A 27,157-nucleotide genomic window follows, 5' to 3' on the forward strand; every position below is an offset into this window, starting at 1 on the left:
AGAGTCCACTCCATGTGAGAAAAAGAGGAGGGAGGTACACATAATCTTACTATCTTGGCAGATACGCCTGCTAGTTGAGACAAGAGATCTAATTCCTCTGATTCAGTTCCAACTTCCTCTCTTGCCTATTGTGTAAGGAATGTGATGATTCTTCAGTTTCTCACATGGAGGGAACAGTTTATTAGACAATCTCAGTGTTCCACCAGAGTACAGTGGTACGTCGGGTTAAGAACTTAATTCGTTCTGGAGGTCCGTTCTTAACCTGAAACTGTTCTTAACCTGAGGTACCACTTTAGCTAATGGGACCTCCCGCTGCCACCACACAATTTCTGTTCTCATCCTGAAGCAAAGTTCTTAACTCAAGGTACTATTTCTGGGTTAGCTGAAGCGTCTGTAACCTGAAGTGTCTGTAACCTGAGGTACCACTGTATTCCTTTGAAAGAAATATGAGGAGGGAAATTACTGAACAGCTTAACCGGTGCTATTTTTCTAGGAAAAGAGGTGCCAGGGCTCACCATGAACGTCTCCCTTGTTCTCCTAAAGTGGCACTGACTCCCACCTGAGAGGTGCCAGAGCTGAGCTCCTGTGAGCTCCGGCTGAAGAAAGGAAAAAGCCCTCAGCTTAACAATGACTCCCCACTAATAATGCAATCCTATGAATATCTACTCAGAAATCAGTTACACCAAGTTCAGTGGGTCTTACTCCCATATAAGGTATACAGTGGGGATCCAGGGCTCTCTGTCTGAGTGGTGGATGGAGTGGGGCATTTGAGTGTATGTAGAACAGAGGCAGACAACATGGCAGCCTTCCAGATTTTGTGGCCTACACCTCCCATCAGCCTCAGCCAGCATGGCCAGTAGCCAGAGATGGTTGGAGTTGTAGCCCAAAACGTCTGGAAGGCACCATGTTGGCTAAACATGGTGTAGAAACTAGTGTATTGTACAAAGGTCAATTTTGCATTTGTTGCTCTGTCCACCTTTGCCTCTGACTATGCTCACCCCTGGCATGTGGCCCTTGGAAAGGAAATACAACCCTTGTGCTGAAAAATATTTCCCAACTGTAGTGTAAAAGATCACAGCCTAACACTGTATTTATATGCTTCTAAGCCCCACTGCAAGGGATGCGGGTGGCGCTGTGGGTTAAACCACAGAGCCTAGGACTTGCTGATCAGAAGGTCGGTGGTTCGAATCCCTGCGACGGGGTGAGCTCCCGTTGCTCGGTCCCTGCTCCTGCCAACCTAGCAGTTCGAAAGCACGTCAAAGTGCAAGTAGATAAATAGGTACCACTCTGGCGGGAAGGTAAACAGCGTTTCCGTGTGCTGCTCTGGTTCACCAGAAGTGGCTTAGTCATGCTGGCCATATGACCCGGCTGTACGCCAGCTCCCTCGGCCAATAAAGCGAGATGAGTGCAGCAAGCCCAGAGTCGGCCACGACTGGACCTAATGGTCAGGGGTCCCTTTTAAGCCCCACTGCATTGGCCGTGGGTCTTGCAGTCCCAGGTCAAGTGAGTAGAGGACTGCAACCTGGATCCCCCCCCCCCCACAACACAGGGTTAGGGCTGTCATTTTTGGCAGTGTCTCTGCTCCTTGGGGTGCAACAGCAAGTCTAACAAACAGAAATGTAGAGGTGCCACCTGCTATGTTTCTGTGAGCCTGGCTGCTATTAAAGGTGCAGCAGCCATAAAGAAAGAGATGACAAACAAATGAAGCGGTCTTATTTCCAGTCTACAAAACTTGGACTTTGTATTGTGTTTGGCAGAAGTTGAATGAAGAAAGGAAGTCATAAAGGGTACGTGTCCTCTGGTGAGAGTTGCCACCTTTTCCTGACAGGGCCCCTGAGCACAACAAACACAAATTGAGCAGTTCTCCCTGACAAGAGAAATTAGGTAGGTGAAAGTTTTCTTGTCCTAGAGATACTAGCGGCAGTGCCCGGTGCTGGCTGGGAATTCATAGAAACCAACAAATATTGTGATTTTTAAATGGATAATGCAGTTTGTGAGTTTGGATCTGTCACATCAAAGTCATGTTTCGATCCACCATCTTGATTAAAAATGACAGCCGATGTCCAAATGCCATTGAAGACTACTGCCCCTACCTCAGGAACCATCGTGCTGAGTTTTGGTGATGATATCCCAATAGGCGTCTAAACTCATAGAGTACAGATGGGCAGACAAACCAATTCTCAAAATATATAGTTGACAGCAAAGAGATAAATCTACCTGCTGAAGTTATGCCACCCATACAAATGTTGTAGGCATAAGAGGCATGCTGGGAGCAAAAATATCACAACATTTCCTCAGGCTTGGGAGAGGCACATGTAGCTCAGAGGCTGCAGCTTCTCAAATTGCTCCAACATCACTAATTTTAGAAATGAACCAATGATCTGCTCACACTTTCATTTTTATTCTCTTCCTCCAGAGAGAGGTATCGTCTGAAAATATTAACCTATCCTGACATTCATCAGTATTCATTTCTATTCTTTACTGTTATTTAAATTGCAAAAGTCAGGTCTTCTTAAGACCAGCCCTTTTCATAAACCAAAAGAAACAGGACAGAAGACCTGAGAGAGAGAGAAAGGAGAAGACAGAAGACCTGAGAGAGAGAAATGAGAGGAGCAAACTGATGTTCATCACATATGCATAGATCAATGGAAAAAATAACTCAGCCAAAGCATGTGCTGTCATTGCCGTGGGGCAACAGCTTTTTCATATGCCAACAAATAACTTACTTTTTGTCCGGTTTTTATAATCTCTGCAGTTAGTTGCCAACTGTCATGGGATGGTGTGAGCCTTGCAATGTCTTAGGCTAAAAAATAAAAAAATAAAAAAGGATGAGGAATTAACACATTATATATATGAAATATCCAACAGGTATCAGTACCATTGCAACTCTGCTTATTTTGGAGTATTGCTTTGCTTCTCATGCCTGCTTCCTTTATAAGTAAAAGGTGGCTTTAAATCAAACCATTGAAGTCTATGAGTATTAAAATGCGGCCTTCCAGAAACCAGGTAACCAATTTCAAGCGGCACATCCTAATACATTCATTTGGAAAGTATAAAGTAATTGGTTTACAATGTCCAGGAGGTCACCAGCCTTTCTTGGCAATGGGTGCATTAGGGATTTTGAAGACACCACTCCCAAATGGGCTGGTGCAAGGATATGCTATAACATAAAATGGCTGCTGTGGGGATGTGGAATAACACCAAGCGGCTGCCACATAAGAGCGGAAAGAGAGAGAGGGCCACAAAACGGTGAAAGCATCCCCAGCCAGTGAGCCAGAGTCACAGAGAACCTCTCCTCGTTCCAAACAGACGGGATGGTGGGTGCTGAATTCTGGCATCCATTGAAATGTGGGCCTGTTTATGGGGCCATGTTCAATGTTGAGCCAGCGCAAACAAGAACCGAGCAGAAAAAGCAAACAGTCTCCCATACGTTGTGAGTGACCAAGGGGCTATTTAGTGAGACCTTTTTGTAGGCACTGGTGGGCACACTGTTGCTTGCATGGTGCTACACTGGCAACATGGAGAAATACGTGAACTGGCCTAGGTTTTTAAAGTTGCCGTCAACCGTTTTGGAGCTGGGCCACGTGACACAAGAGGATAGCTGTCGCAGGACCCCAGACTCTAATGCTGGAAAAAAGGTGTTGAAACTTTTGACTCATTTAAAGTCTGGCCTACGCAGTAAACAATAGAGAATCATGTCAGCCACATCAGGAGAGCACAGAAATGCAGGCAAGGGGGTTAGCAAAGATGCAGAGCATGAGGCAACACAGCCGCCATCTTGTTATGGTACCTCAGGGCTCTTGCAAGTAGAGGCAACAATTCTGGGCGAAGGCCAAATAAAATAGCTATTGAATCCTGCTGTTAGATTAGTAGTAGCGGATACTGTACTAATTAATAAGGAAACTGTAATCAAGAAAAATAAAATAAAAAATAAAACAAAATACTAAGCCTGAAATCTTAAAACACACTAGGGAGTAAGCCCTATTAAATAAGGTGGGGCAAATGGTTATATATTCTTTTCCTTTCTTTCTACAAATGACCTGCCATGTCAAATGTTTTTTACATTAAAAGTAACCCTCTTTTATGCCCTCCTTATTTGGTACCTTTTTATATATTATTTTTCAAAAAACGTACTAATCTCAGTATCTATTTCTAGTCCTTTTTGTCCTATGAGGATGAAGTTGAGGCTCCCTCTAGAGGCTGTGAAAAGTATAGCTGATACTGTAATTAAAATGTCTTCTCCCAAGCATGTCTTATAGGGGTGGGTCACTTTCCCCCTCATTCGCTAGCCTAGTTTTTGTGCTTGGCTGCAGCAAAGGAACAGATTGCTCTGTCCCTCTTCCTCCTGCAGCAGCAGCACCAGCAGCAGGCTTGGTTTCTGTGCCGGCAGCTGAGGACTTTATGTTTCTCCTCTGCCAGTGCAGAAACGCAAAGCAGGCTAGCAGAGAAAAACAGCAAACCACTCCTCTTTTCTTTGCCCACAGTATTTCCATGCCAGCCTGGTTGGAGGGAGCTTTATACTCCCTTCATGGCCAATATACAAATTAGGCAGTTTTCCTGAAGTGGGATAGAGAGAACTATTCCTCTTCCACCAGACCTACTTATCTATATACAGTGATACCACGGGTTATAGAAGCTTCAGGTTACAGACTCTGCTAACCCAAAAATAGTACAGTACCTCGGGTTAAGAACTTTACCTCAGGATGGGAACAGAAATTGAGCAGCGGTGGCATGGTGGCAGCAGGAGGCCCCATTAGCTAAAGTGGTACCTCAGGTTAAGAAGAGTTTCAGGTTAAGAACAGACCTCCAGAACAAATTAAGTTCTTAACCCGAGGTACCACTGTACTCCTCTGCAATTCATTCCCTGTAGCCTATGACAATCAGGTAAATTGTTAAAAAGTTGTGGTTGCTGAGGTGAAGAGGAAGAGTGAATAAAAACCTAGTTTAATTCTAAGAGGGGGCTGAACATTCAAATGATGCAAACTGGTTGCAACGCTGTGTACAATTAAGTGCACACATCACATCAAATGAAGTGAGGCTTAGCAATGCGGAAGTACACTGGTACTTCGGGTTAAGAACTTAATTAGTTCTGGAGGTCCATTCTTAACCTGAACCTGTTCTTAACCTGAAGACCACTTTAGCTAATGGGGCCTCCCGCTGCCGCCGTGCCGCACGATTTCTGTTCTCATCCTGAAGCAAAGTTCTTAACCCGAAGTACTATTTCTGGGTTAGCAGAGTCTCTAACCTGAAGCGTCTGTAACCTGAAGCGTCTGTAACCCGAGGTACCACTGTATATAGGATCAATGGCACTCCGCAAAACACAAGTTAGAACACGGGACCGGTGGATTCCAGAAACATGACCTGAGCTTTGTTTTCTACCCACAGTTCTGCGAGTATTCAAAAGAACCGAGTGAGAGATGCTCCTGACATTTTTATCTCCGCTCTCTGAAATTAATAGTGCTTTTCGGAAACTAGGATTCCAGAAGGAGAGGTCAAAGCTAGAAACAGAATTGTTAGAACCCAATACTAAGAATCTGTCTAGAATGTACAATCTGCTGCTAAAATGGAACACACAGGATGAAACGGTCAAATCAGCTATGATTAAGTGGGCACAAGACATTGGTCATGATATTATGTTTGCTGACTGGGAGCAGTTATGGACCACAGGTATTAAATTCACGGCATGTAGTGCCTTAAAAGAGAATATAATGAAAATGATCTATAGATGGTACATGACCCCAGTCAAGCTTGCAAAGATATACCATTTGCCCAATAACAACTGTTGGAAGTGTAATGAATGCGAAGGAACTTTTTATCATCTTTGGTGGACCTGCCCGAAGATTAAGGCCTACTGGGAAATGATCTATAATGAAATTAAGAAAATCCTTAAGTGGACATTTGTAAAGAAACCGGAGGCTTTTCTCTTGGGCATGGTAGGCCAAATGATTCCAAAGAAAGATAGAACATTTTTTATGTATGCAACAACAGCAGCAAGAATTCTCTTGGCAAAGTATTGGAAGACTAAAGAACTACCTACTCTGGAAGAATGGCAGACCAAGGTGACTGAATTTATGGGACTGGCAGAGATGACCGGCAGAATTCGTGACCAGAGGAGAGAGACAGTGGAAGAGGACTGGGAAAAATTTAAAATTTATCTTAAAAATTGTTGTAAAATTTCGGAATGTTAAGATGTCAAGGGATTTGATATAAAGAATTACAGCTGTAAAAATTTAAGCTTAAGAAAATTTTAAAGAGAATTAAATATAAAAATTGGATGGATTGCTAAAAAATTTTAAAACAAGGATGCAGTGAAGGGGAGGTATGGGGAAGTCGTGTTATGTTTGTTTGTTTGTTGTTTGTGTTGTAAAATTAATAAAAATCATTTAAAAAAAAATGAAATTAATAGTGCTTTTCCTCCAAAAGCCTGATTTAGAAGGGCAATAAACAGTCCTGTCACCATCTATTACTGGCTCAGAAGGCAAGTCTCTGCTGATTGCAAGTGAATTGCATACCAATTGTCAGCTGTACATCATACAGAGGCACATTTCTCTGAAAAGGCTCAGTACACCCAAGTCTAAAATAGTATGTGTGTGCATATCTCCAGGTTTGAGAAATACTGATTTAAGACCACTGACACATGTGTGAACACCTTGCTTCCAATTAAGCATTAAAGCAAACGCATGATTCAAAAGCCAGCAAAGCTAGTTTTGTGTGCAGAAGCTGGTGACGATGCAGTATTTTGATGAATGAATGCTACATTAAAAAGGATACGCTTCTTTTACTATTGGGAAATGACTGAAAGTTTGCTTCTGGCACCTATGAATTGGAATATCACACCAAATATGCATGAAAGTGTAGACTGTGACACAATCCATTTTACTTCAGGACAGTCTCATTGAAAACACTGCAACTGTTCTGGAATATGTGAACAATCTAGTCCATGATGGTACTTGCATTATTCAAAGGTTTTTAGGCTCTGTTCTGCAATTTATTTTTTATTTTAAAAGTGGCGTAAACTAATGTTATTGGGCTCAGCCCTCATCTCAGAAGCAATTATTTTGTTTGACTTCACAACTGCAGTGTCATTCATATTTTACAGCAAAACGAAGAGGGTTTTTTTTTTAAAAAATGAACATTTATTGGGATTGAATTCGTTATTGGAATCCACAGTGCAACTGGTAGCCTATGAATTTATTTAGCCCTCTAATTATAGACTCAGTACCCATACAGAGAATATTTTCAGGTTTATTTTAAAACAGAAGGGCACCATCGGTAAGGTATATAAAACATTATTGTGTGCAGCTGTTTGAGCACTCTGGCTCCTTAAAAGGCCGAACCAGATAAATATACCACTGTAGTTATAGTTTGCATTGCATTTGTTTAGCCTAAACACTGTAGGCACATCTGCAGAATTGTGCCCCAAACAACACAGCAGTGCTTGTTCTCTGAACTCTGATTTCAAATATTTTGAAAACAAATGGTAACACTTGCACAACGAGATCCAAATAGATTATTGCTCTTACGTATCACAGATCTTCAGTCTGCACGTATCCACTCTCACTGAAGATGGAAAAAGCTGCTCTTCCAAGTTTTACCATTTGAACAAGTACAGTGGTACCTTGGAAGTTGAGTGGAATCCATTCTAGAAGTCTGTTCGACTTCCAGAATGTTCAGGAACCAAAGCGCAGCTTTCGATTGGCTGCAGGAAGCTTCGGAAGCCGTGGAAGTTGTGTTGGACATATGGGTTCCAAAGAACTTTCGAAAGCCAGAACAACCACTTCCGATTTTCGATCGTTCGGGAGTCAATACATTCGACTCCCAAGGCGTTTGAAAACCAAAGTACGGCTGTACTTCTAACAACCAGGAAGCCGAAGGAACAAAAATTTATCACAGAAAAATTAAACACAAAAGCAAGTATCACTGGCCCAGTTTGTACATAATGCTAAACCAGATTAGCACAAATGCTTCACCATGAATGATCAAGTCAGAAAATGCTGGCCATTTGGCCTCCTGTACAGCTGCCATGCTATCAGAAGCAAAGCCATGGTTTGCCATAGCATTATATTCAAGCCTGAACTCATGGTAGTTTCTCAAACAAACCTAAAGTTCCTATGTAACACTAAGCCAAACCATGGCTTACTTCTGGTAGTGCAGCAGGAGAATGGAAGATGTCATGATTTTCTCATTGCATCAGCACACCTTATTTGCTTATGCTACTGTAAGCTATAATTTGGCTTACTGATATGTCCGAATAAGGTCACTGAAGTGTCACAAGCCGATCGAGAAATAAATGACACATTTCCAAAAGAGAAGGCGAGGATTTAATTTAGCTGTCCAGTTAGTAGAGCTTTGCTAGTTTTCTCCCATCAGGCAGGAGGAGGATCCCACTCTTTAACCCTTCACTTGCTGATGAACGACAGGGACGAGGTACTGCAATAAGCACTGCTGTTCCTTCCCATAGTCCATCCCATTCTAGGTCAACACAAATCCAGACACAGCCAAGAGTGAGGATGATCAACCACCTTTACAAGCTTGGCTGTTTTCCTTCCCTACCCTCTTCCAGCACACCATCAATACTGTGGATTATGATGAATGGGTAGACAATTTTCATCGCTGTGCACGAGACAAACTGCAGCAGTTCCAATGTAACGGTTTGTTTTAATTCATGAGTATGCATATTCCTCCCTATACACATTATTATTTACATATGCATGTGAATCTGCTTTGGAGCATGAAAAAAGAATCTGGCATTGCTCTGGCTGTTCACACTACTAAACTGCAAAATATAACTTGCGTAAATTTCTCTGGACTGGCCAACTGCCTTAAAAGGATTCCATTTGTTTTTATTTATCCACCAAGAAGACTTTCCTGGGGTGAGCTATAGACTATATGCATGGGTACACAAGCAAATCTCGGTGACTGGTAACAGTATGTCCCTTTCACATTGTTCCTTTGGTGGCCACCACAATAAATGGCCCATGGGGTTTATTTTACTATCGAAACAGCGACCCATTAAATCACGAATGGCTAAGGCTGCCCATTAGAAATGGCAGCCATGATTTATTTGCCCTTTTTCATCTTCGCAGTCTTCTCTTTCCGTTTCTTCACGTGCTTTGGGGTCTTGTTTTTCCTCTTCTCTCTCTGAGCCTCTTTGGCTATCTTCTTCCGTTCCTGGAAAAAGAGAGTATTATGAATAATAGGCCTAAGTGACCAAGTGGACTCAAAGAACATTACAGGTTTTATTTATAAATGTTTATGTTTTAATGCTGCGTAATTGGGTTTTTAATGCCACTGGCCCCATCCAGCCCGGTATTGTCTCAGTGATGGCTCTCCAGGCATTTAGACGAGGTTTCTCCCTTGCCCTAGCTACAGATCCCAAAGACTGAACCTGAAATCTTTAGCACGCACAAAGCACACACTCCGCCACGGAAGATGCATCTGAACAACTAACCTTTTTATCCACGCTGGTTTCAGCAGGTCGATCTTTAGGATGGACATATTCTTCTTCCTGCTCTTTGCAGCCCAACTCTGAATGGTCAGAACTGTCATTGTCCTCTGAATCAGATTCTGCCTCCTCTCTGTTTTCAAGGAGAGCAGGCACCTAAAAGGAAGACAACATAATTGTGTTGTTCTAGTTCTGGACTTCAAAGTGTCAAGAAAAGCTCCATGGGAAATAACGCTGGACGCACTATAATTCTAGAAAATTCTTCTTTGTTCTCACTTAAATCTAATTGTTTTTGTAAGTTCACAAAGGAGTCAACGTACGTTGCTGAACTCTCTCTTTCTTCACATACCTATTTATACAATTGCTGTACTTTTCCCTCAGAGAATATATATATATATATATACAGTCATAATGACCTGGAGCCCTCCAGATATTTTGGATCAAAACTCTCATTATCCCTAGCCATGCTAGCAGGGGGCTGATGAGAACTGTAATCTAAAATATCTGGAGAGTATTACATTGGGGAAGGGTACTCTAAGCCAGGGTTTCCCAAACTTGGGTCTCCAGCTGCAAGCTAGGATTGATGGGAGTTGTATTTCAAAACTAGCTGAAGACCCAATATTGGGAAACCCTGCTCTAAGCTAACTTTTAAGCCAGGAATGAAGAATCTGTGGCCCTCCAGCGCTTGTTGGGCTATGATTCCCATAAGCCCCAGCCATCATGGCCAATGGTCAGGGATGATGGGAACTGGGAGTCCCAACAACATCTGGAGAGCCTCAGGTTTCCTATTCTTGCCTCAACAGCTGGCTGAACACACGGAGCATCAATGAACCATCACAAATCTACCCTCACAGCCAAGTTTTTGTATCCGCTCACATTGCCTCAAACACAGTGATTTTTTTTTCCTGTGAAGTCAGTTGCATCATCAAGCATAAAGTAATCAAGTAATGAACGTGAACAAGCAAACTAGGTATTATATATCATCACAAGAAGAACTGTTCTAGTAGCTAAAAGGTCACTGTAAAGACAATATGCAATTTGATTCTAGTGACAGCAAAGGATGGAGACTAGGTAACCATTTCTAAACTTGGAGATTAATTAGGCAAGGGTACAACCTGGTTAGGAAAAGCTGGGGATTTGGAAGAACAATTCCAATATCAAACTAGGGAATCCTGCTTTTTACGGAGGAAGAGGCTATATAACTCACAAGGCTATGTGAGGAAGAGGCTATATAACTCACTCTTCCAGTTCTACAATGGCATGCCAATTCATGGTGAAAGGGAGGTTTGCTATGGTTTGGAAATATGTCTGAATTTACAAACTACAGCTTGAAATGGGTTTGTAAACCATTGCTAGTCAGTGTCACTCATTTGTGACAAATCACAAACCACAGCCCTACCTCCAGAGGTTGCTGCACTATGGAGAGGAAAGTATGGATTTATGAAGCCGAGGGTGGGGAAAATGAAAGCAGACAAACAGATCTAAGCCATCATCTGCTGATTGTGTATTGTTTGGTATGATGTTTGACATGAGCTTATGATTCCATAGACTAGGATATTTCAGCTAACAGAAACAAAACATTCCATATTTCCATATTTACCTAATACAGTGGTGCCCCGCAAGACGAATGCCTCGCAAGACGAAAAACCCGCTAGACGAAAGGGTTTTCTGTTTTTTGAGGCGCTTCGCAAGACAAATTTCCCTATGGGCTTGCTTTGCAAGAAGAAAGCCCATAGGGAAATCTCCGGGGACCTCTTTTAAATGCTGGCGGTGGGGAGCAAAGCCTTTTCCCCCCCTCCGGCCTTCAGAAAAGGTCCAGGAAGGCCGGCAGGGGCCGAAAGGCTTTGCTCCCCACCGCCAGCATTTTAAAAGCGGTCCGGGATAGCAGGGAAGTGCTTCCCGCTATCGCGGACGGCTTTTGAAGGCAGGCGGCGGGGGGGAGCAAAGACTTTCGCCCCCCACCGGCCTTCAGAAGAGGTCCTGGACCTCTTCTGAACGCCGGCGGGGGGCAAAAGTCTTTGCTCCCCCCTGCCTGCCTTCCCGGGAGAGCGGAGAAACGCAGCGCTTTCTCCGCTTTCCCGGACGGCTTTTGAAGGCAGGCGGGCGGGAGCAAAGACTTTCGCCCCCCACCGGCCTTCAGAAGAAGGAGAGCGCTGCGTCTCTCCGCTCTCCCGGGAAGGCAGGCGGGGGGGAGCAAAGTCTTTGCTCCCCCCCGCCTGCCTTCCCGGGAGAGCAGAGAAACGCAGTGCTTTCACCGCTATCCCGGATGGCTTTTGAAGGCAGGCGGCGGGGGGGAGCAAAGACTTTCGCCCCCCACCGGCCTTCAGAAGAGGTCCTGGACCTCTTCTGAACGCCGGCGGGGGGCAAAAGTCTTTGCTCCCCCCTGCCTGCCTTCCCGGGAGAGCGGAGAAACGCAGGGCTTTCTCCGCTTTCCCGGACGGCTTTTGAAGGCAGGCGGCGGGGGGGGGGGGAGCAAAGACTTTCGCCCCCCACCGGCCTTCAGAAGAGGTCCTGGACCTCTTCTGAACGCCGGCGGGGGGCAAAAGTCTTTGCTCCCCCCTGCCTTCCTTCCCGGGAGAACGGAGAAACGCAGCGCTTTCTCCGCTTTCCCGGACGGCAGCGCTGCCGCCCGCCAACATTTTAAAAAACCCCGGGACAGCGGAGAAGTCCTCTGCTGTCCCGGGGTTTTTTAAAATGCTGGGTGTGGGAAGAAAAGCCCTTGTCCCCCCCCTCCAGCCTTCAGAAGAGGTCGGGGGACAGACTGTCCCCGGACCTGGACTGAAGGCGGTTTCCTTAGGAACGCATTGATTGATTTTCAATGCATTCCTATGGGAAACCGTGCTTCGCAAGACGAAAAACTCGCAAGACGAAAAAACTTGCGGAACGAATTAATTTCGTCTTGCGAGGCACCACTGTACATACATACAATGCAAATTTAATCTTCTGAGAAGCTTCAGACAAAGTGATCTTTACACACGGAAGAATACAATCTCAGACTTACCTTCTGGACACCTGATAAATCCTTCTTTAACCCTGTCACAGTCTGGTAGAGAATCTGCATAGGAAATAAATATAAGAAACCTGGAATAAACGTTTGCATTTATATAGCACGTTTCAAATGTCCAAGGGCTTCATATATATTATCCTGGTAATCCGTCTCAATGAGCCTTTTGGGGAAGCAGCAGTATGAAGTTGGGTGTCTCCATTCTATGTCCCTCAGCCAACCCATTACATTACATTGGCTCAGTTGACACAAAGCACTGATCACTGCATCAAGTACTCAGTGTGCCCATTAACACCCTGCTGTTCTGTGAATACAAGCATTTATTCATGCATGCATACAGATTTATAAACTGATTCATAGCCTCAAGCCATTGAAGCAGTGTCCAAATGAGATAAAACAGACACAAAAACCACAAAGTCTTTATGAAAACTAAAGCAATTTCTACAAACAACGAAAAACCTTTTTACAAGATAAACAAATAATATTTGATAGAATGATTGTGTCACCCCTTCAGGGAATGCTTTCATAGATAAAAAACACACACGTTTGCAGTAGATGTCTGAAGGTAAAGATGCTAGGCGCTTGTTCGATTTCAATTGGTAACTTATTCCAGAGGGAATGCATTCCCAGAGGGAATGCAGCAGGAATGCTAAAAGCCCGTTTCTAGTACAAACTAAGCATAACTCTGGGGCACACACTACTCTCAGCAGTGCCTTATCTGAGCAGCAATTACCGTATTTTTCGCTCTATAAGACACACCAGACCACAAGACGCACCTAGTTTTTGGAGGAGGAAAACAAGAAAAAAAATATTCTGAATCCCAGAAGCCAGAACAGCAAGAGGGATCGCTGTGCAGCGAAAGCAGCGATCCCTCTTGCTGTTCTGGCTTCTGTGATAGCTGCGCAGCCTAAATTCGCTCCATAAGACGCACACACATTTCCCCTTACTTTTTAGGAGGGAAAAAGTGATTCTTATAAAGCAAAAAATATGATAACAGGCAGGGATATATAGTATGAAGCTGTCCCTTAGGTAACCTGCCCCAGTATTTACATCATGACCATCCCTTTTATAGTAATAATCTACCATTTCTGAGACCAACTGAGGCTGTAATTGTGGAACGAATTAAGTACTTAACCCAAGGTACCACTGTATGTGCAACCTCAAATTCCACATAGTCCAAGGATACTTGCATTATCTTGCTGCACATTTAAGGCCGTCTCTTCCTCCTTCAGCTTCATCATTATGTCAACATCCCTCTCGTAGTTCTTAACTTCAGTCAGAGTTCTTGGGATATACGCTTTCTTGAACACCTAACAAGATGAAATAACCACAAACATTCATTCAGTTCTGCAATGCCGAAGTTTTAATAAAGAGTATATGACTAGATCAGCAAAAATCGTCGACCTCTGATATTATGTCTAGTTTGGTTCTCAGGAATATGTTTACGTGGACAAGCAACATGGAAATCAGATGGCCTAGATTTGGCCAGTAGCAATTGTTGTAATTATGTCAACACATTTAGCAGCTGGCGTGATTAGAAACCTTATTTGTGATCACTGTGTTCCTACACTGGTCACATTACCACATCATGCTAAGCCATGGTATAACACAAGCTGCAGCAAACCCTGGACTCCTGTGCCCCATTCCCTCTCCTTCTCCTGGGGGAGTTCAGAAGCTTTCACCTCCAGTTAATGACAGCTTGTAGTGTTATCTGGACCCAGAACTGTGAGTAACACAAAGTATGGTTCGTTTTGATGACCCAACCTGTGGTTAATGCTGGCTTTTGTGAAACCAGCCATGGTTAGTGTTAACCACTTTGCCATACAGACAACAACACGAGAAACCATGGTTTGGCATGATGCGGGAACACTGCCATTGTGTAGTCCACATGAGGGGCCACTTAGGAACAGGTGGAAATACTCAAGTATAGAAAGACTGCAAGGCCAATAATCTCACGGGCATTTAGATACTGTAAAAACATTTATAATAAAGACACTGCAGAACATTGTCAAATTACTGAGGAACATTTCACAGAAGAGACACAACAGATACAGAAACCAGGGAGGAAATCCAAGCTCTGGCTTACCTCTTCATCCACATTATCCTGATTGGACCTTTCCTCCTCTGTCCTCTCACACGATATTTCCATTGCCTACAGGATATAATGCAAGACTTTTAACAATGACTCAAAGGCCGCCAAGACCTAAATGCTCTCCATGTAGCCATCAGAAATAGCTCTTCCTATTTCAGTGACCACTACCTCTCCCAGAGGGGCTGTCCCTCTCCCAGAATAGGCTTTCTACAAGGGACTGCCTTTAAGAACAGATGGGAAATTTGAATTGGTCCAAAACGTGCAGGCCAGACTTTTCTCCAGAGCATGTAACTCTTTATTCTTTCTCAAATTCACTGGATGCCTGTTTCGTCTGGGCTCAATTAAAACTGCTAATTTTGCCCTTCAAAGCTCTAAATTGTCCAGGTTCTGGTTATCTTAACAACTCTCACATCTGATACAGAACTTCCCATGCTTTAAAATCAGCTTTGGATGTCTTAATACATGTCCTGTGGAAACACATTATTCTCTGTGCCTTCTTTTCATTGCCTCTTAAAACATATTCTAATTAAAGAATTATAATCCTTTAAAGGTTTGACTATTGCTGTCTTCATATTACATTTGTGTTTTTTTAAACTTTATTATTAGCATTTTTAATGTACATGCTGTACTTCTGTTGTGCATTTTATGTTGTACAGCCACTCCATATGCCATATGAGTAGAAGAATACAGTACAAATAAGCAACTGACTGAATCAAGTGGTTAAGTCTTCAACCTTATATAGCTCCAACCAATAGCAGCCAAGTCAGAGATAATTGGAGCTGTAGTCCAAAATAACAGGAGGGCACCAGGTTGGGGAAGGTTAACTCTGAGAATTAGTGTAGAGTACTAGACCAAGAATGCAGGCATTGTGAGTTTGTGGGAAAGGACCAAAACGGACACACTTTTTTTCACCTTTCATATTTGATTAGCAGTGCATGTGTATCATACTTCCGTATCTATAGCAGGATGCAGAAACCTTTGCAAAAACAACATCGTTGCTATTCACAATAGCTAAATCAGCTTTCATTTATAAAAAGAGAATTGTAAGAAAGCTGAACCTCTATCTTCCCTCCTAATGCTTTCCCATAGAGGCAAAATCTCTAAAGCTTTACCTTTTCAAGGTAAGCATCCATGTTCTCGTTTGTAATAGATGGATCTGTAACGAATTCAAAGAGTTCTCTCACCGTCATCACCGCAACATTGTACTTCCGGAAAAAATCTGCCAGAAAGGACCAAAGGCAACATAAGATATTAGCACCTATGCAAACCAAATGCAGTGTGGAATATCTGAACTCTTGTAAAATAAAAAAAATTACATCTTTCCGCAGGGCCTGCAAGACAAAGCTGTTCCACCAGGCCTTTGGCCAGGGCACAGCCTGACTCCCTCCTTTGGCAATCCTCACAGAACTTCCAGCCCAATGGTTGCCATTAATTTGATTGGAATTAATTTTAGAATGAAATGATTTTAGAATGTTTTATCGTTTTACTGTTGTTAGACGCTTTGAGCCCAGCTTCGGCTGGGGAGGGCGGGATATAAATAAAATTTATTATTATTTTTTATTACTAGAATAACTCTGTTATTTGGTGGGGTCCTCAAGAGTTATCCTGGGCAGTTGATGTTGAAGCAACCAATCTTCAAAGCATATCTGAGTCAAAATATCATTTGAGATAACTCAATAACATTTTTAATTTGCAGGAAAATTTACACCAGCGCCCATTCAACATTTTATGTATGAGCAATCGGGATCAGATCCATGCATGCAAATCTGTCAAGTGACAGGGGATTAAATCATGCACACAAAAATATTCAAGATATCCAGGATGTTGATGTTCCTTAGCTGGAACTCACCATTGATGTTAGAGCAATCTTTCCTCAGGAATTCTAAAGCATGTGGGTGGTCGTGTTCCACAGACTGGGACACGTCTATGATATATACCTCACCACTGTGATACCTGGAGAAGTGGGAATAAGCAACATGATGCTATCGTTAGTACTGCTGTTCCTGAAAGTTTACTAGAGACTTTTTACGGAACGTTCTACCACTTAGGGTGAAAGAGGGAGGTCATTAGAATTTCAGCTAATGTAAAGCACAAGTCATTTCTGCAAAATAAGGCCACTGTATGCCCTACGACTGTTTTGTTTACTTAAATTAAAATGCATTTAATGATTATTATTTTATTATTTTTTTCTACTTGAAAGCTGAGGGCAGATCAGAAGATACAAGGCTGATCAATGTGTTTTAGCTATTTTCTTAATCTCATTTCTTATTTCTTGCCATAAGCCTGCATACCAAGGAAGGCGAGGCAGGAGAATCTAAGCGCAGATGCCAGAGATGTCTTTAAGATCCATGAAAAGCTGGATATAGACTCATAAAAGATACTTGACCAAGGTTTTAACTTTAGGGAAACCTTGGAAACAGAGACGAAGGAGCATGTCAAACACCTGAATCTTAGGATGGCAAAAGATGCTTGATCTAAGTCCAATTGCATCTCTTGCTCTACATATTTATTTTTATACTGCAGAAAGACAGCCAACCTTCACTGAACCCCCAAAATGGTTTTAGGAAAAAAGGAGAATAGAAGCTCATTTACATTTGACACCATATTGTAGGATAAATTCAGCTTTTCATTTTTTATTTTGTTTCTTGGAAACGGCACCAATTTTTAAAGAGCTCTTGTGTAACAATGACACAAAGCATCTTTCAAATTCACAGGCTGTGGAGCCAGGAGGACAACACCCTAGCTCCAGGGCAGAGTTGTGCAAGGTAACATATACGGATGAAAGAAGTATCAACGTTCAGCTTCTTTAAAACGTACAGCATGTTAAATTCACTGAGATCTGCATGAACGAGCTTGGCATCTTGGTACATTCTTCTCATGTATTGGATGACTTGCAGATACAACTCCCGAGCTTTGGATTCCGAAAACTGGGCATTTTTCAACAATGGAGCAGGCCTTGGATCAAAAGGAAAGGGGGAGAGAGAACAAAAAACACCAGAATATAATCAACAGCTGTCCTCCTTCTTCTCCAATACCATACCCACTTTGGCTAACAGAATGCGAGCTCTGCTGAGTCAGGCCAAAGGCCCATCGAGTCCAATGTCCCATTTCCCACAATGGTCAACCAAATGTCCATGGAAAGCTCATAAGCAGGACCAGAGTGTTACAGCACTCTCCCCAATTGCAGTTCTCAGAGACTGGTATTTGGAGGCATAAGCTATTGTAAGAAAGGGTCAAAGACAACACCTCCCCTTGTAACCTATTTTCAAATACAGTGGTACCTCAGGTTACATACGCTTCAGGTTACATACGCTTCAGGTTACAGACTCCGCTAACCCAGAAATAGTGCTTCAGGTTAAGAATTTTGCTTCAGGATAAGAACAGAAATTGGGCTCCGGCGGCGCGGCAGCAGCAGGAGGCCCCATTAGCTAAAGTGGTGCTTCAGGTTAAGAACAGTTTCAGGTTAAGTACGGACCTCTGGAACGAATTAAGTACTTAACCCAAGGTACCACTGCGCCTGACTTCTGAATAACTCTCCACTGCATTATACACACATGCACAAACAAACACACACCTATTCCCCTCCCTTCCTCTATTTTTTTCTTCTTTCCTTTTTTCCCTTCTATGGCGTCTTCTATCTATCACAGTTACTATTATTATCACTATTTGTTTTATTTCAGTAGACATCTCTCTCATTTTCTTTGCACATGTGTTTTTTGTATTTGCTTATACTAATGTAATTTCTAACGGGTGGGGTAAGCTAATCAAGTATGTACAGTAGTACCTCGGTTTTCGAACGTCTCTGTTGACAAACGTTTCGGTTTTCGAACGCCGTAAACCCGGAAGTAAACGCTTTGGTTTTCTAACCTGCCTCGGAAGTCGAACATGCCACGCGGCTCCCGCTGAGTGCATATGTTATTTTTCTCATATTTGTTTATTAAATTTGCAGAACACCCGTTGCGCCTCAGTATTTGAACATTTCAGAACTTGAATGGTCTTCCGGAATGGATTACATTAGAAAGCCAAGGTACCACTGTATTCACATCTAACGAATTGTATCAGTTATTCGCATCTAACTAATTATATTATGTTTCTGCCCGTTTGCTTTCAGATTTTTATTATTTAGGCTCCCCCCCCCCAGCAATGATGAGACAGCCCTGTCTGAACTACATGACAATACAAGAGCATTTTTTTGAGATAGTTGGGAAAACTCAGTAACAGAGCTATGGACTTGCTTCTGACTAGATACAGGACTGAATTGCTAATAAAGTGATTTCTTTATATAAAGAAATACACAAACACCGACAAAGTTTCTGAGTATACTTACATGTCATTTTTGCCAATAAAGCTCATAACAAGAACGTGACTTCTGAGCATAATAGGTTCTGGGCATGGAATTTGGGCTGTATGTAACCTACAAAAAAAAAAAGGCCCCCCCAAAATGATATTATCCAGCATGAAGGGTTTTTTTAAAAAACACTTGTAACACTTACTAAAATGTTCTAAGTGTAAAAAAATAAAGGCCCATTAATAGTTATAGCACAAAAAAGACTCCATTTATCTGTCAGAAAGGTAAGAATGACTTATGGGGAAATGGGAATGTTCATCTATGGGAAAAGGGACTGGGGTTAGCAAAATTCTCATCTCTTGAAACCCTAGGATTCCATTTTAATTTCCCAAGGGAGCCCATTAAAATGTTCATTTGATCCACTACAAAATGGAGCATAGCAGCCTTTGCAAAGGTGTTCTGGACTACAACTCTCTGTGCCTGACGGCTGTTGTAGGCTGGAACAGCTGGACGACACCAGGTTGATGAAAGCTGGCATATGGGAACAAAGTCTTGGCCAAAATGTTTGAAAAAGGTCACCTTGTTAAATTCCTCATTTCTTTTTCTGCCCACGTCTTGACCATTTTTCTTGGGTTTCCTTTACAGTAGCCATGGCGAAACCTTGAGATAACAACAACAGGCAAATGTAATTATAAAAAAACCCAGCATGGAAATTATTGTTATGGAAAACGTCAAGTAAGCCTGCACACATAAGTAAAAATTTAAATCTCAGACTCACCTGAACTCTCCACTCACATACTTATCCCGATCTTTAAACATCAGTATAGACGTTTTATAAATCTTTATGGCTCTGTTCTCTCCATTTGCTGTGTTGGCATGATATACATTAGCCTAGCAAATTGCAAATGGGCAAAACAAAAGTGTATCAAGGTATGTATCATCTGATCTTTATTCAAGGATAAATACCCTGTTATTAAAAAAAACCCCATAGTTTTAAGATTACAATCCAAGGAGATCCTATACTACAAAAGTCTACTTAATCCACCAAGCTAAAGGCATCCCAAGAAACTACTGCCTACCTGGTCTACAAAAAAAACAGGTTATTAAGGACTAAGCAGACCAAAATACAAGGCTAACAGGTCAGTACAGTGGTACCTCCGGTTACGAACGTAATTCGTTTCGGGGTCCGTTCTTAAGCCGAAACCGTTCTTAAAGTGAGGTGCGCTTTTGCTAATGGCACCTCCCGCTGCCGCCGCCACACAACTTGCATTCGTATCCCTGGGCAAAGTTTGCAACCTGGAGCATCTACTTCTAGGTTAGCGGAGCTCATAACCCGAAGTGTTCGCAAGGAGGACGGTACGTAACACGAGGTTCCGCTGTACCTGTGCAGCCCTATTCCAGAAGGCACCTGCGTAGAACCACATTTCTGTTTACATTTTCAGTCCCCAAACACTTGGATCATGAACTGAAGAGGCAGGTGGGGGCATACCTGCATACTTCTGTATGCATGTGCAAACCATGGCGACAATGATGCACACAATTTGCATGAAGCGCACAGAACAAGATTCCTTTCATGAAAATAATAAAGATGGATGTAAAGTTCTCATGAAATGAATCCTGTTCTGCTACACAGCTGTACATACCAAACCCACTTATTACCGTATTTTTCCATCTATAAGACGCCCCCATGTATAAGACACCCCCTATTTTGGGGGACTCAGATTTAAGAAAATGGGGGGAGATGGCCCCGTGTATAAGACACCCCCTAATTTTTGGCATTTTTTTAAAGGAAAAAAACCTAGTCTTACACACAGAAAAATACGGTAAATAAGATCAATCATCTAGCACAGGGACTTCTAACTGGCAGCTTGCAAGCTGGATCTGACCCTCCAAAAGGTAATTATTTTTAAAGCTCAGAATTCATAGGCTGGATTACATTATGTTCTGTATTACAATTACCAGGATTCAGCTTGTAATCTTCTCACAGCACTGATTGAAAGTAGAAGGAAGACATCACACAACTGCAGCTCACCATAGTAAGACTAAAACATTGTTTAGTGTAGTGTACAACCTCTCCATTGTCTTTGCATGCTTATACTGTATAATTGTCTGCCGCTTATATAATAACTTGAGTTTGAACTAATTTGGTTTTTATTTATATTTTGAAAATGTGTTGTGTGTTTAATTGGGACCCTCTTTTTGGTCTAAGACCATTAGACTAAACAGCTTACTATAGCTGGCTCTTTTTGCTGTGAAACCAACCTCTTTTCCTGTGCTAATGCAGCCATTGATCTCCGATATGACACCTCTGGTTAGCATCTTGAACAGAATCATTCTAGTCCTTGGATCCAGAACCTCAGGAAAGCAACAAAACAGCCCTATGAAATGGCATTGTTTGGAACTGCTGTCCAGAAACTTTTCTCTTGCATTTATTGGTCCTGTCTAAATTCTTGCATATAAGAGATTATATAAAATAATAAAAACACAAAGAGAGCTAAGAGCATTGGTTTTTTTAGGAAGTTAAGTGCTATGTTAGTCCAAGCAATAAATCACAGTAAAAATGGTTGATTAAAATGGAGTAAGTAAATACCAATATTAAGCAAAAGTGAAAGACAATAGCACACTAAAAACTAGAGCTATGGACACCCACCAAAGAATTCTTCAGGACTTACTTCTGAGTAAATGTGGTTGAAGCATTTTATTACGTCAGTTAGCTTTTTTAAAAGGTGAGGACTCTTGATTTTTATTTAAATGGAGATTTTTTTTTGCAACTGTCTGATACTTTGTGTGACTTACTTGTTCCACTGTTGCTCGGTCTGACTTGTCTTTCACCCGGTACCTAGTGGAAACAAGGAATTTCATGGTCCACTATGCTTCATTTGGATAATACTGAAATACAAATGGGTCATCCTCACTACTTACATTTCTGCGTCTCTCTGCCTGGACTTCTCAGTAACTTTATTTATAACAGAGTCAGCAAAGTGTAGCCTGTCTTGAAGAGGGGGAAACACACACATATAAGGAAATTAACACCAATTCCCCTTTCACCTACCTGCACCTCTCAATTTAAAACTAGCTTCTGACTCTGCAGCCTGAAAATGCATCATGCTCCTTATCCAAGACACATCAAGAAAAATGTCCTTGTTGCAATGTTTGTAAAATAAAGCCATTACCCACAACCAAGGTACTACATTCAGCTTCTTTTTAGTCCAAAAATCATTTAATAATAATAATAATAATTTATTATTTGTACCCCGCCCATCTGGCTGGGTTTCCCCAGCCACTCTGGGCGGCTTCCATAAAAACCAGAAATACACTAAAATATCACAGATTAAAAACTTCCCTGAACAGGGCTGCCTTAAGATGTCTTCTGAATGTCAGGTAGTTATTTATCGCTTTGACATCTGATGGGAGGGCGTTCCACAAGGCGGGTGCCACTACCGAGAAGGCCCTCTGCCTGGTTCCCTGTAGCTTTGCTTCTCGCAATGAGGGAACCGCCAGAAGGCCCTCGGCGCTGGACCTCAGCGTCCGGGCAGAACGATGGGGGTGGAGACGCTCCTTCAGGTATACTGGGCCGAGGCCGTTTAGGGCTTTAAAGGCAAGTACAGTGGTACCTCGGGTTACAAACACTTCAGATTACAGACTCTGCTAACCCGGAAGTAGTACCTCGGGTTAAGAACTTTACCTCAAGATGGGAACAGAAATTGCGCGCCAGTGGTGCGGTGGCAGCATATCATCCTGAAGCAAAGTTCTTAACCCGAGGTACTATTTCTGGGTTAGCGGAGTCTGTAACCTGAAGCGTCTGTAACCTGAAGCCTATGTAACCCGAGGTACCACTGTATAGTCTTTTCAAGCAGGGCTGGTTTTCAGCATTGTGATATATCAGCAGCTAAATACCATGATATGCTGATATATTTCTGATTCTGGAATGTATCTCGACCGTTTCTTCCTCCCCACCGAGATACATCGGCCAGCCCTACAGCTGATCAAGTCCTGTGCCCCCTTGCATGAGCTGGGGGGGGGGGAGTGTTCTCAAAGGTGTAGGCAGGCGGGAGCACAGAGTGTGAGAAACACATTTTCAGGCTCTGTGTGCCTGTCTGCAGTTCTTAAACTCATGCTGATGAGTTATATTAGGGAGTGTGACACACATGGATTCACCAACTTCAACCCAGCAAATATGGTCCTTAGCAAATACCTATTTCTAGAAAACAAGAATGACTGCTCTTACCTAGATTGATTTTATTCTCAAACTTTCTTAGGGCCTTATCTGTGGGAGTGGACATTTTGGCCGCGTTGCAGCTAGGAATTTGCTTATTGGCCTGAAACAAACAAAAAAAAAGAAACCCTGTCACACAATGATACTCCCGATCTCCTAACCAGAGCTATACAATCCAGACACCATGCTTGCACAACCCATCCCTTCTCATGCAAATTTCACAGACCATCCACCTGGGCACAAAAGCCCAATCAGCGTGTGAAGTCAAGCTCTGATAAACACTTTAACTATGGTTATGCCTGGGAGGGAGGGGTATATTTGCACCAGAGGAAGAGGGAGCTTGCGATGCTGCAACTCACTCCAGATCCCTCATTAAAGAGTTACAGAAAATGGGATTGAAAGGAACCTTGGAGGTTATCCAGTCCAGGCATAGGAAACCTGCTTCCCTCCAAAGGTTGTTGGACTACAATTCCTATCATCCCTCCAGGTGTCGCTAGGACCTAAACCTGAGGCCATCTAAAAATTCACTTAAGAGCAACAACAAGTTGACACCCTCAAGCCACACATTCCTTGAACATACCTGAGGGTTTCTGCCTGCAGATAACGGATTTCGCTTCGTGAGCTTCCCCATGGCATCGTCCCAGTCCCAATCGCTGTCGTCCTCCTCCTCACCACTCTCATCCAATTCACCCTCGTCTGCTTCCTCACACAAACATGGCTGCTGCGTTATAAAGACTGCCTTCTCCTCTTCAGCTGCTTTCGAAGCCTGTGTGCGTTCGCTAACGTATGTATTTTAAAAGCACGTATTTAGTAAAATCATGGTAAACTCATCAAGTTGCGCAAAGCCAGCAACACAGTACAACTAGCTCCCTGTCGTCATCATAATCATCAGTATTATTATTATACTGAAATAGTACCTTGGAGCACAGATTAATTGCTGCTTTGCTGTTAGCTGTCCCAGGTAAGTTCACTGACTATCTTCCAAGCTTCCTCGAGGCTCAGTGTCACACCTGGGAGATTCCCCCTTGCCCTTCTTGTGTACAAGAAGGGGGACAAGTATCAAGGTGACCTGCAAGCCTTTCCAAGGTTCATGCTCAGCAAACCCTGCTCCTGGAAGACTGTGAGGGAATGCCTCTGCAAGGACTGTAAGGCTCAGTGGTACAGCATCCGCTTTGCGGTTCAATACCAGGCATCTCCAGAAAACGTCCCAGTTTAAAACCCTGGAGATCTGCTGCAGTTAAGTGTAGAAAATACTGTGATAGAGGAATGAATGATCCTGTTCAGTATGTGGCAGCTTCCTATGTCCATGCCTCCAATGCCCACATCTGTAAAAGATGGGCTTAGGCACATCAACTATGCGAATATGCTTTCACACAACTGGAAACCTTACGTGAAGAGGATTCTTAGTCTTGCAGCAATGTATCCATGCTTTTCTTTTGCAGACACCCACACTGAGCGCATGGGTGTCAGGGGCAGGCAGGATGACCCAACAGCCTCTTCTGCATGCTGTATGTGCACAACAATTTCTGAAGAAGGCTATTGGTGGTGTTGAAACTGATGAAATTTTGAAGTAGGGTGTATTAGTTCTGAACTTTTACTATAACTCAGTTTAGTTTGCAAGTAGGCAGAAACAAAATAGATTTATCCTGTATATTATTATTACAGATATTGTCGACAATAAAAAAGAGAAATACAGCTTTGCGACTTTTTAAAAAAAATACTGTAATAAGATACAGTGTTTCTTTGGTTGTTGGATTCCATCCCCTCCCTTCCTTTCATTTGATCTGCATTTTAAAAGAAAGTAGCTACTGTGAAGGTTGGCACTTGACTACTGGGAAGAACAGCATTGGTGGCAGTTACGTTTTTCGGCTACTTATCCACACCGGTCTAAATTTCTGTGCATCTCCCTTATTGATAAGTGAATTAGCTGAAAGTCTTATAAATAACATTATCGGATCATAGATACCCCTCTCTGTATCAATGGAGATGCACGAGAAATCCAGCAAGAGGAATTGGGAACAAAAGTACAAGCACGATTGATTATTAGGCCTTGGATACTGTAAACAGGATATGGCAGCTTTTGTAAAAACTGCCTATAACTGAAGGCAACCCAGGAAGTCCATACCAGAAACATACCCTTGACAAAATCACATTTCATAATGTGGCACATTATGGAAACTGGGCCCAACCTACAACGGGTTAGGAAAAGGAAGGAAAAAATACCCCCAAGTATTCTGCTGCTCTTCTGTGTCAACATCACATTGCTACTGTCCTTTTCTCCCCATACTTCAAACAGCCTCTCCAGAAAGATGACTCTGTGGAGCTCTGTTCTTCCACACCACCTGAAAATCACTTTGACAATTCTTTTGTTCCATTACCTGTCTGAAGATTCGGCATCATCGAATTGCCCTGGAACTATTTTGCTCATAATTTTCACCCTGTAATTCATTGCGGCTAGTAGAAGATCTCCAATGCATGCAACCCTGATCCACTTCCTGTAAAATAAATATGGTACAATAAGACAATGTTTTACACTCTATATATTGCGAATGGGTGGGTGGTGTGCATGCTGTACTCATCCATGTAGTAGGCTCAACCTGTTACAATATTCCATAACTGATTGTTGTCCGATTGTTGTGTTAAGGCTGTTTTATTATGATTTTAGCATTGTTAGCTTTTTATTATTGTTGTAAGCCATCCTCCCTATGGGAGGAAGGGTTGGTTATAAGAATGATGAAATAGTAAATAAATGAAATAAAAACAATTGTTCTTGTTCTGGAAGGAAGGATTCAAGCACATACTGGGAATTTAGGCTTGAACAATTAAAGCGGATTGAAGTGCTCTGTCCAATCCCTTAAAAACAAAAACAAGATTTTCTGAGATTAGGAAAAGGATGGTGAAATTACACTGGGAAGTGTGAGACGAACCAATTCAATGGGAAGACGTGTAAATACTCCAGAAGCAAATTAGAGCGAATGCTCATTGTTGCAGAACTGTTAAGAAGCCAGAGCAAAAACTCCATAACCTGGAATAATATTTGCGCAAGCAAATCAGTATAAACAGGTCATCTGGAGGTGGTGCCATTAAGGAACTTGACCATTATTTGACCATAACCCTTTTTAACCAGTCAAATACCCATCTCCATGGTTTGGCAGGCTGAAGATTAGAACCCTTACCCACCATCCAACAACTGCTAGGAACCCAAGTTTGAGAAACACTGCTCAACTAAGTCTATAGAGCACAGAACCAGGAGTGCAACTATTCCAGATCCTTTCACACAGCACACTTGACTACAACCCCGCCTGGGGACTCGCACGAAGCGTGGAAATTATACGTCTCAACAGAGCAACATCCTGCGTGTACATCCTACAGAAGATCGCGCCAGGCTGGACTTCAACTCCGGCTACTCAGGAGGTAGCACAAACTATAGGAGGCGGCCTGCCTTTTAACCAGGTCCGAAACTGTACGCGCCTAAACCCCTGTAGGCTCTGCTCCGGGGTCCCCAACGCGGCGCCCGCAGCAGCCAGCAAGGGAAGAAGCGCAAAAGCGCACTGGCTGCCCAGGCCTCTTGCGGGGAGCGCTGCTTTCGGACAAAGGTCCACGCCAAGCCCCGCTCCGGTTTTGCGTCTCCCCTTTGGCCAGGCCTCCTCTCCCTTTCCCCCGGCGCCCTAGCCGCTGTTTCTTCCCACCCCGCCGCCCGTTTCCTGCTGCCCGGGCCTACCTTTCCTTCCGCCGACACGCTGCCCGGCTCCGCAGGGCTCAGCCCAGCCCTCTTTCTCCTCCTCCCCTTCTCCCTCGCGCCAATCCGGGCGCCCGTCGCTGCCGGCGCCTGCCCAATCGAGGGGAAGGGGAGGATCGCGAAGAGGATCGGAGCCGGCGCCGGAGCCACGGAGGGAGGGAAGGAGTTTCGCTTCGGCGTGGAGAGGGGTGGATGGAGAGCCGGGCGGGCGCGCGCATCGCATAGCCCCTGAACCATTTGCGCAAGATGCACATCCGGAGTTAGGAAGATGCGCGCTCTGATAAGACCCAGTCCGGCTCCGGGTTGAATCATTTAATTTCTGCACGTGTCTGCTTGGAATCCGTCAGCCAGGGCGAATTCAGTGGGGCTTACT

At 43.1% G+C, this 27,157-nt stretch overlaps 1 protein-coding gene and 1 long non-coding RNA gene across 2 annotated transcripts; both read right to left on the reverse strand.

Annotated features, from left to right (window-relative positions):
* Positions 1 to 1,402: 1,402 nt before the first annotated feature.
* On the reverse strand, positions 1,403 to 4,596 carry LOC309348146. The gene is made up of 3 exons (XR_014159234.1): positions 4,131 to 4,596; positions 2,723 to 2,803; positions 1,403 to 1,863 (listed from the first exon to the last, which is right to left on the reverse strand). It is a non-coding gene; the product is annotated as an uncharacterized lncRNA (long non-coding RNA).
* A 2,629-nt stretch (positions 4,597 to 7,225) lies between these two features.
* On the reverse strand, positions 7,226 to 26,923 carry RIOK1 (RIO kinase 1). Its single transcript, XM_081873079.1, has 18 exons — positions 26,767 to 26,923; positions 25,424 to 25,540; positions 23,626 to 23,824; positions 23,058 to 23,148; positions 21,752 to 21,821; positions 21,626 to 21,668; positions 21,092 to 21,184; positions 19,608 to 19,720; positions 19,409 to 19,489; positions 18,869 to 18,955; positions 17,359 to 17,496; positions 16,391 to 16,494; positions 15,654 to 15,760; positions 14,536 to 14,601; positions 13,640 to 13,759; positions 12,447 to 12,500; positions 9,452 to 9,601; positions 7,226 to 9,171 (listed from the first exon to the last, which is right to left on the reverse strand). Exons 2-18 carry the CDS (start codon positions 25,492 to 25,494, stop codon positions 9,061 to 9,063), a joined length of 1,698 nt encoding a protein of 565 aa, XP_081729205.1. The 5' UTR covers positions 25,495 to 25,540; positions 26,767 to 26,923; the 3' UTR covers positions 7,226 to 9,060.
* Between the last annotated feature and the right edge of the window lie 234 nt (positions 26,924 to 27,157).

Source organism: Podarcis erhardii (genome assembly GCF_964252035.2).
Source record: "Podarcis erhardii genome assembly, chromosome: 8".
Taxonomy (NCBI): Eukaryota; Metazoa; Chordata; class Lepidosauria; order Squamata; family Lacertidae; genus Podarcis; species Podarcis erhardii.

Excerpts from the sequence above, each read along its gene's own strand:
- RIOK1 (XM_081873079.1), bottom strand. The coding sequence starts at position 25,494 with ATGAATTACAGGGTGAAAATTATGAGCAAAATAGTTCCAGGGCAATTC. Across the intron at positions 21,185-21,625 it reads ACCGAGCAACAGTGGAACAA|GTTCTGGATCCAAGGACTAG; the intron begins GTAAGTCACACA and ends TGCTTTCCTGAG. Across the intron at positions 19,721-21,091 it reads GCATTAGCACAGGAAAAGAG|GCTAATGTATATCATGCCAA; the intron begins GTTGGTTTCACA and ends GCAATTTGCTAG.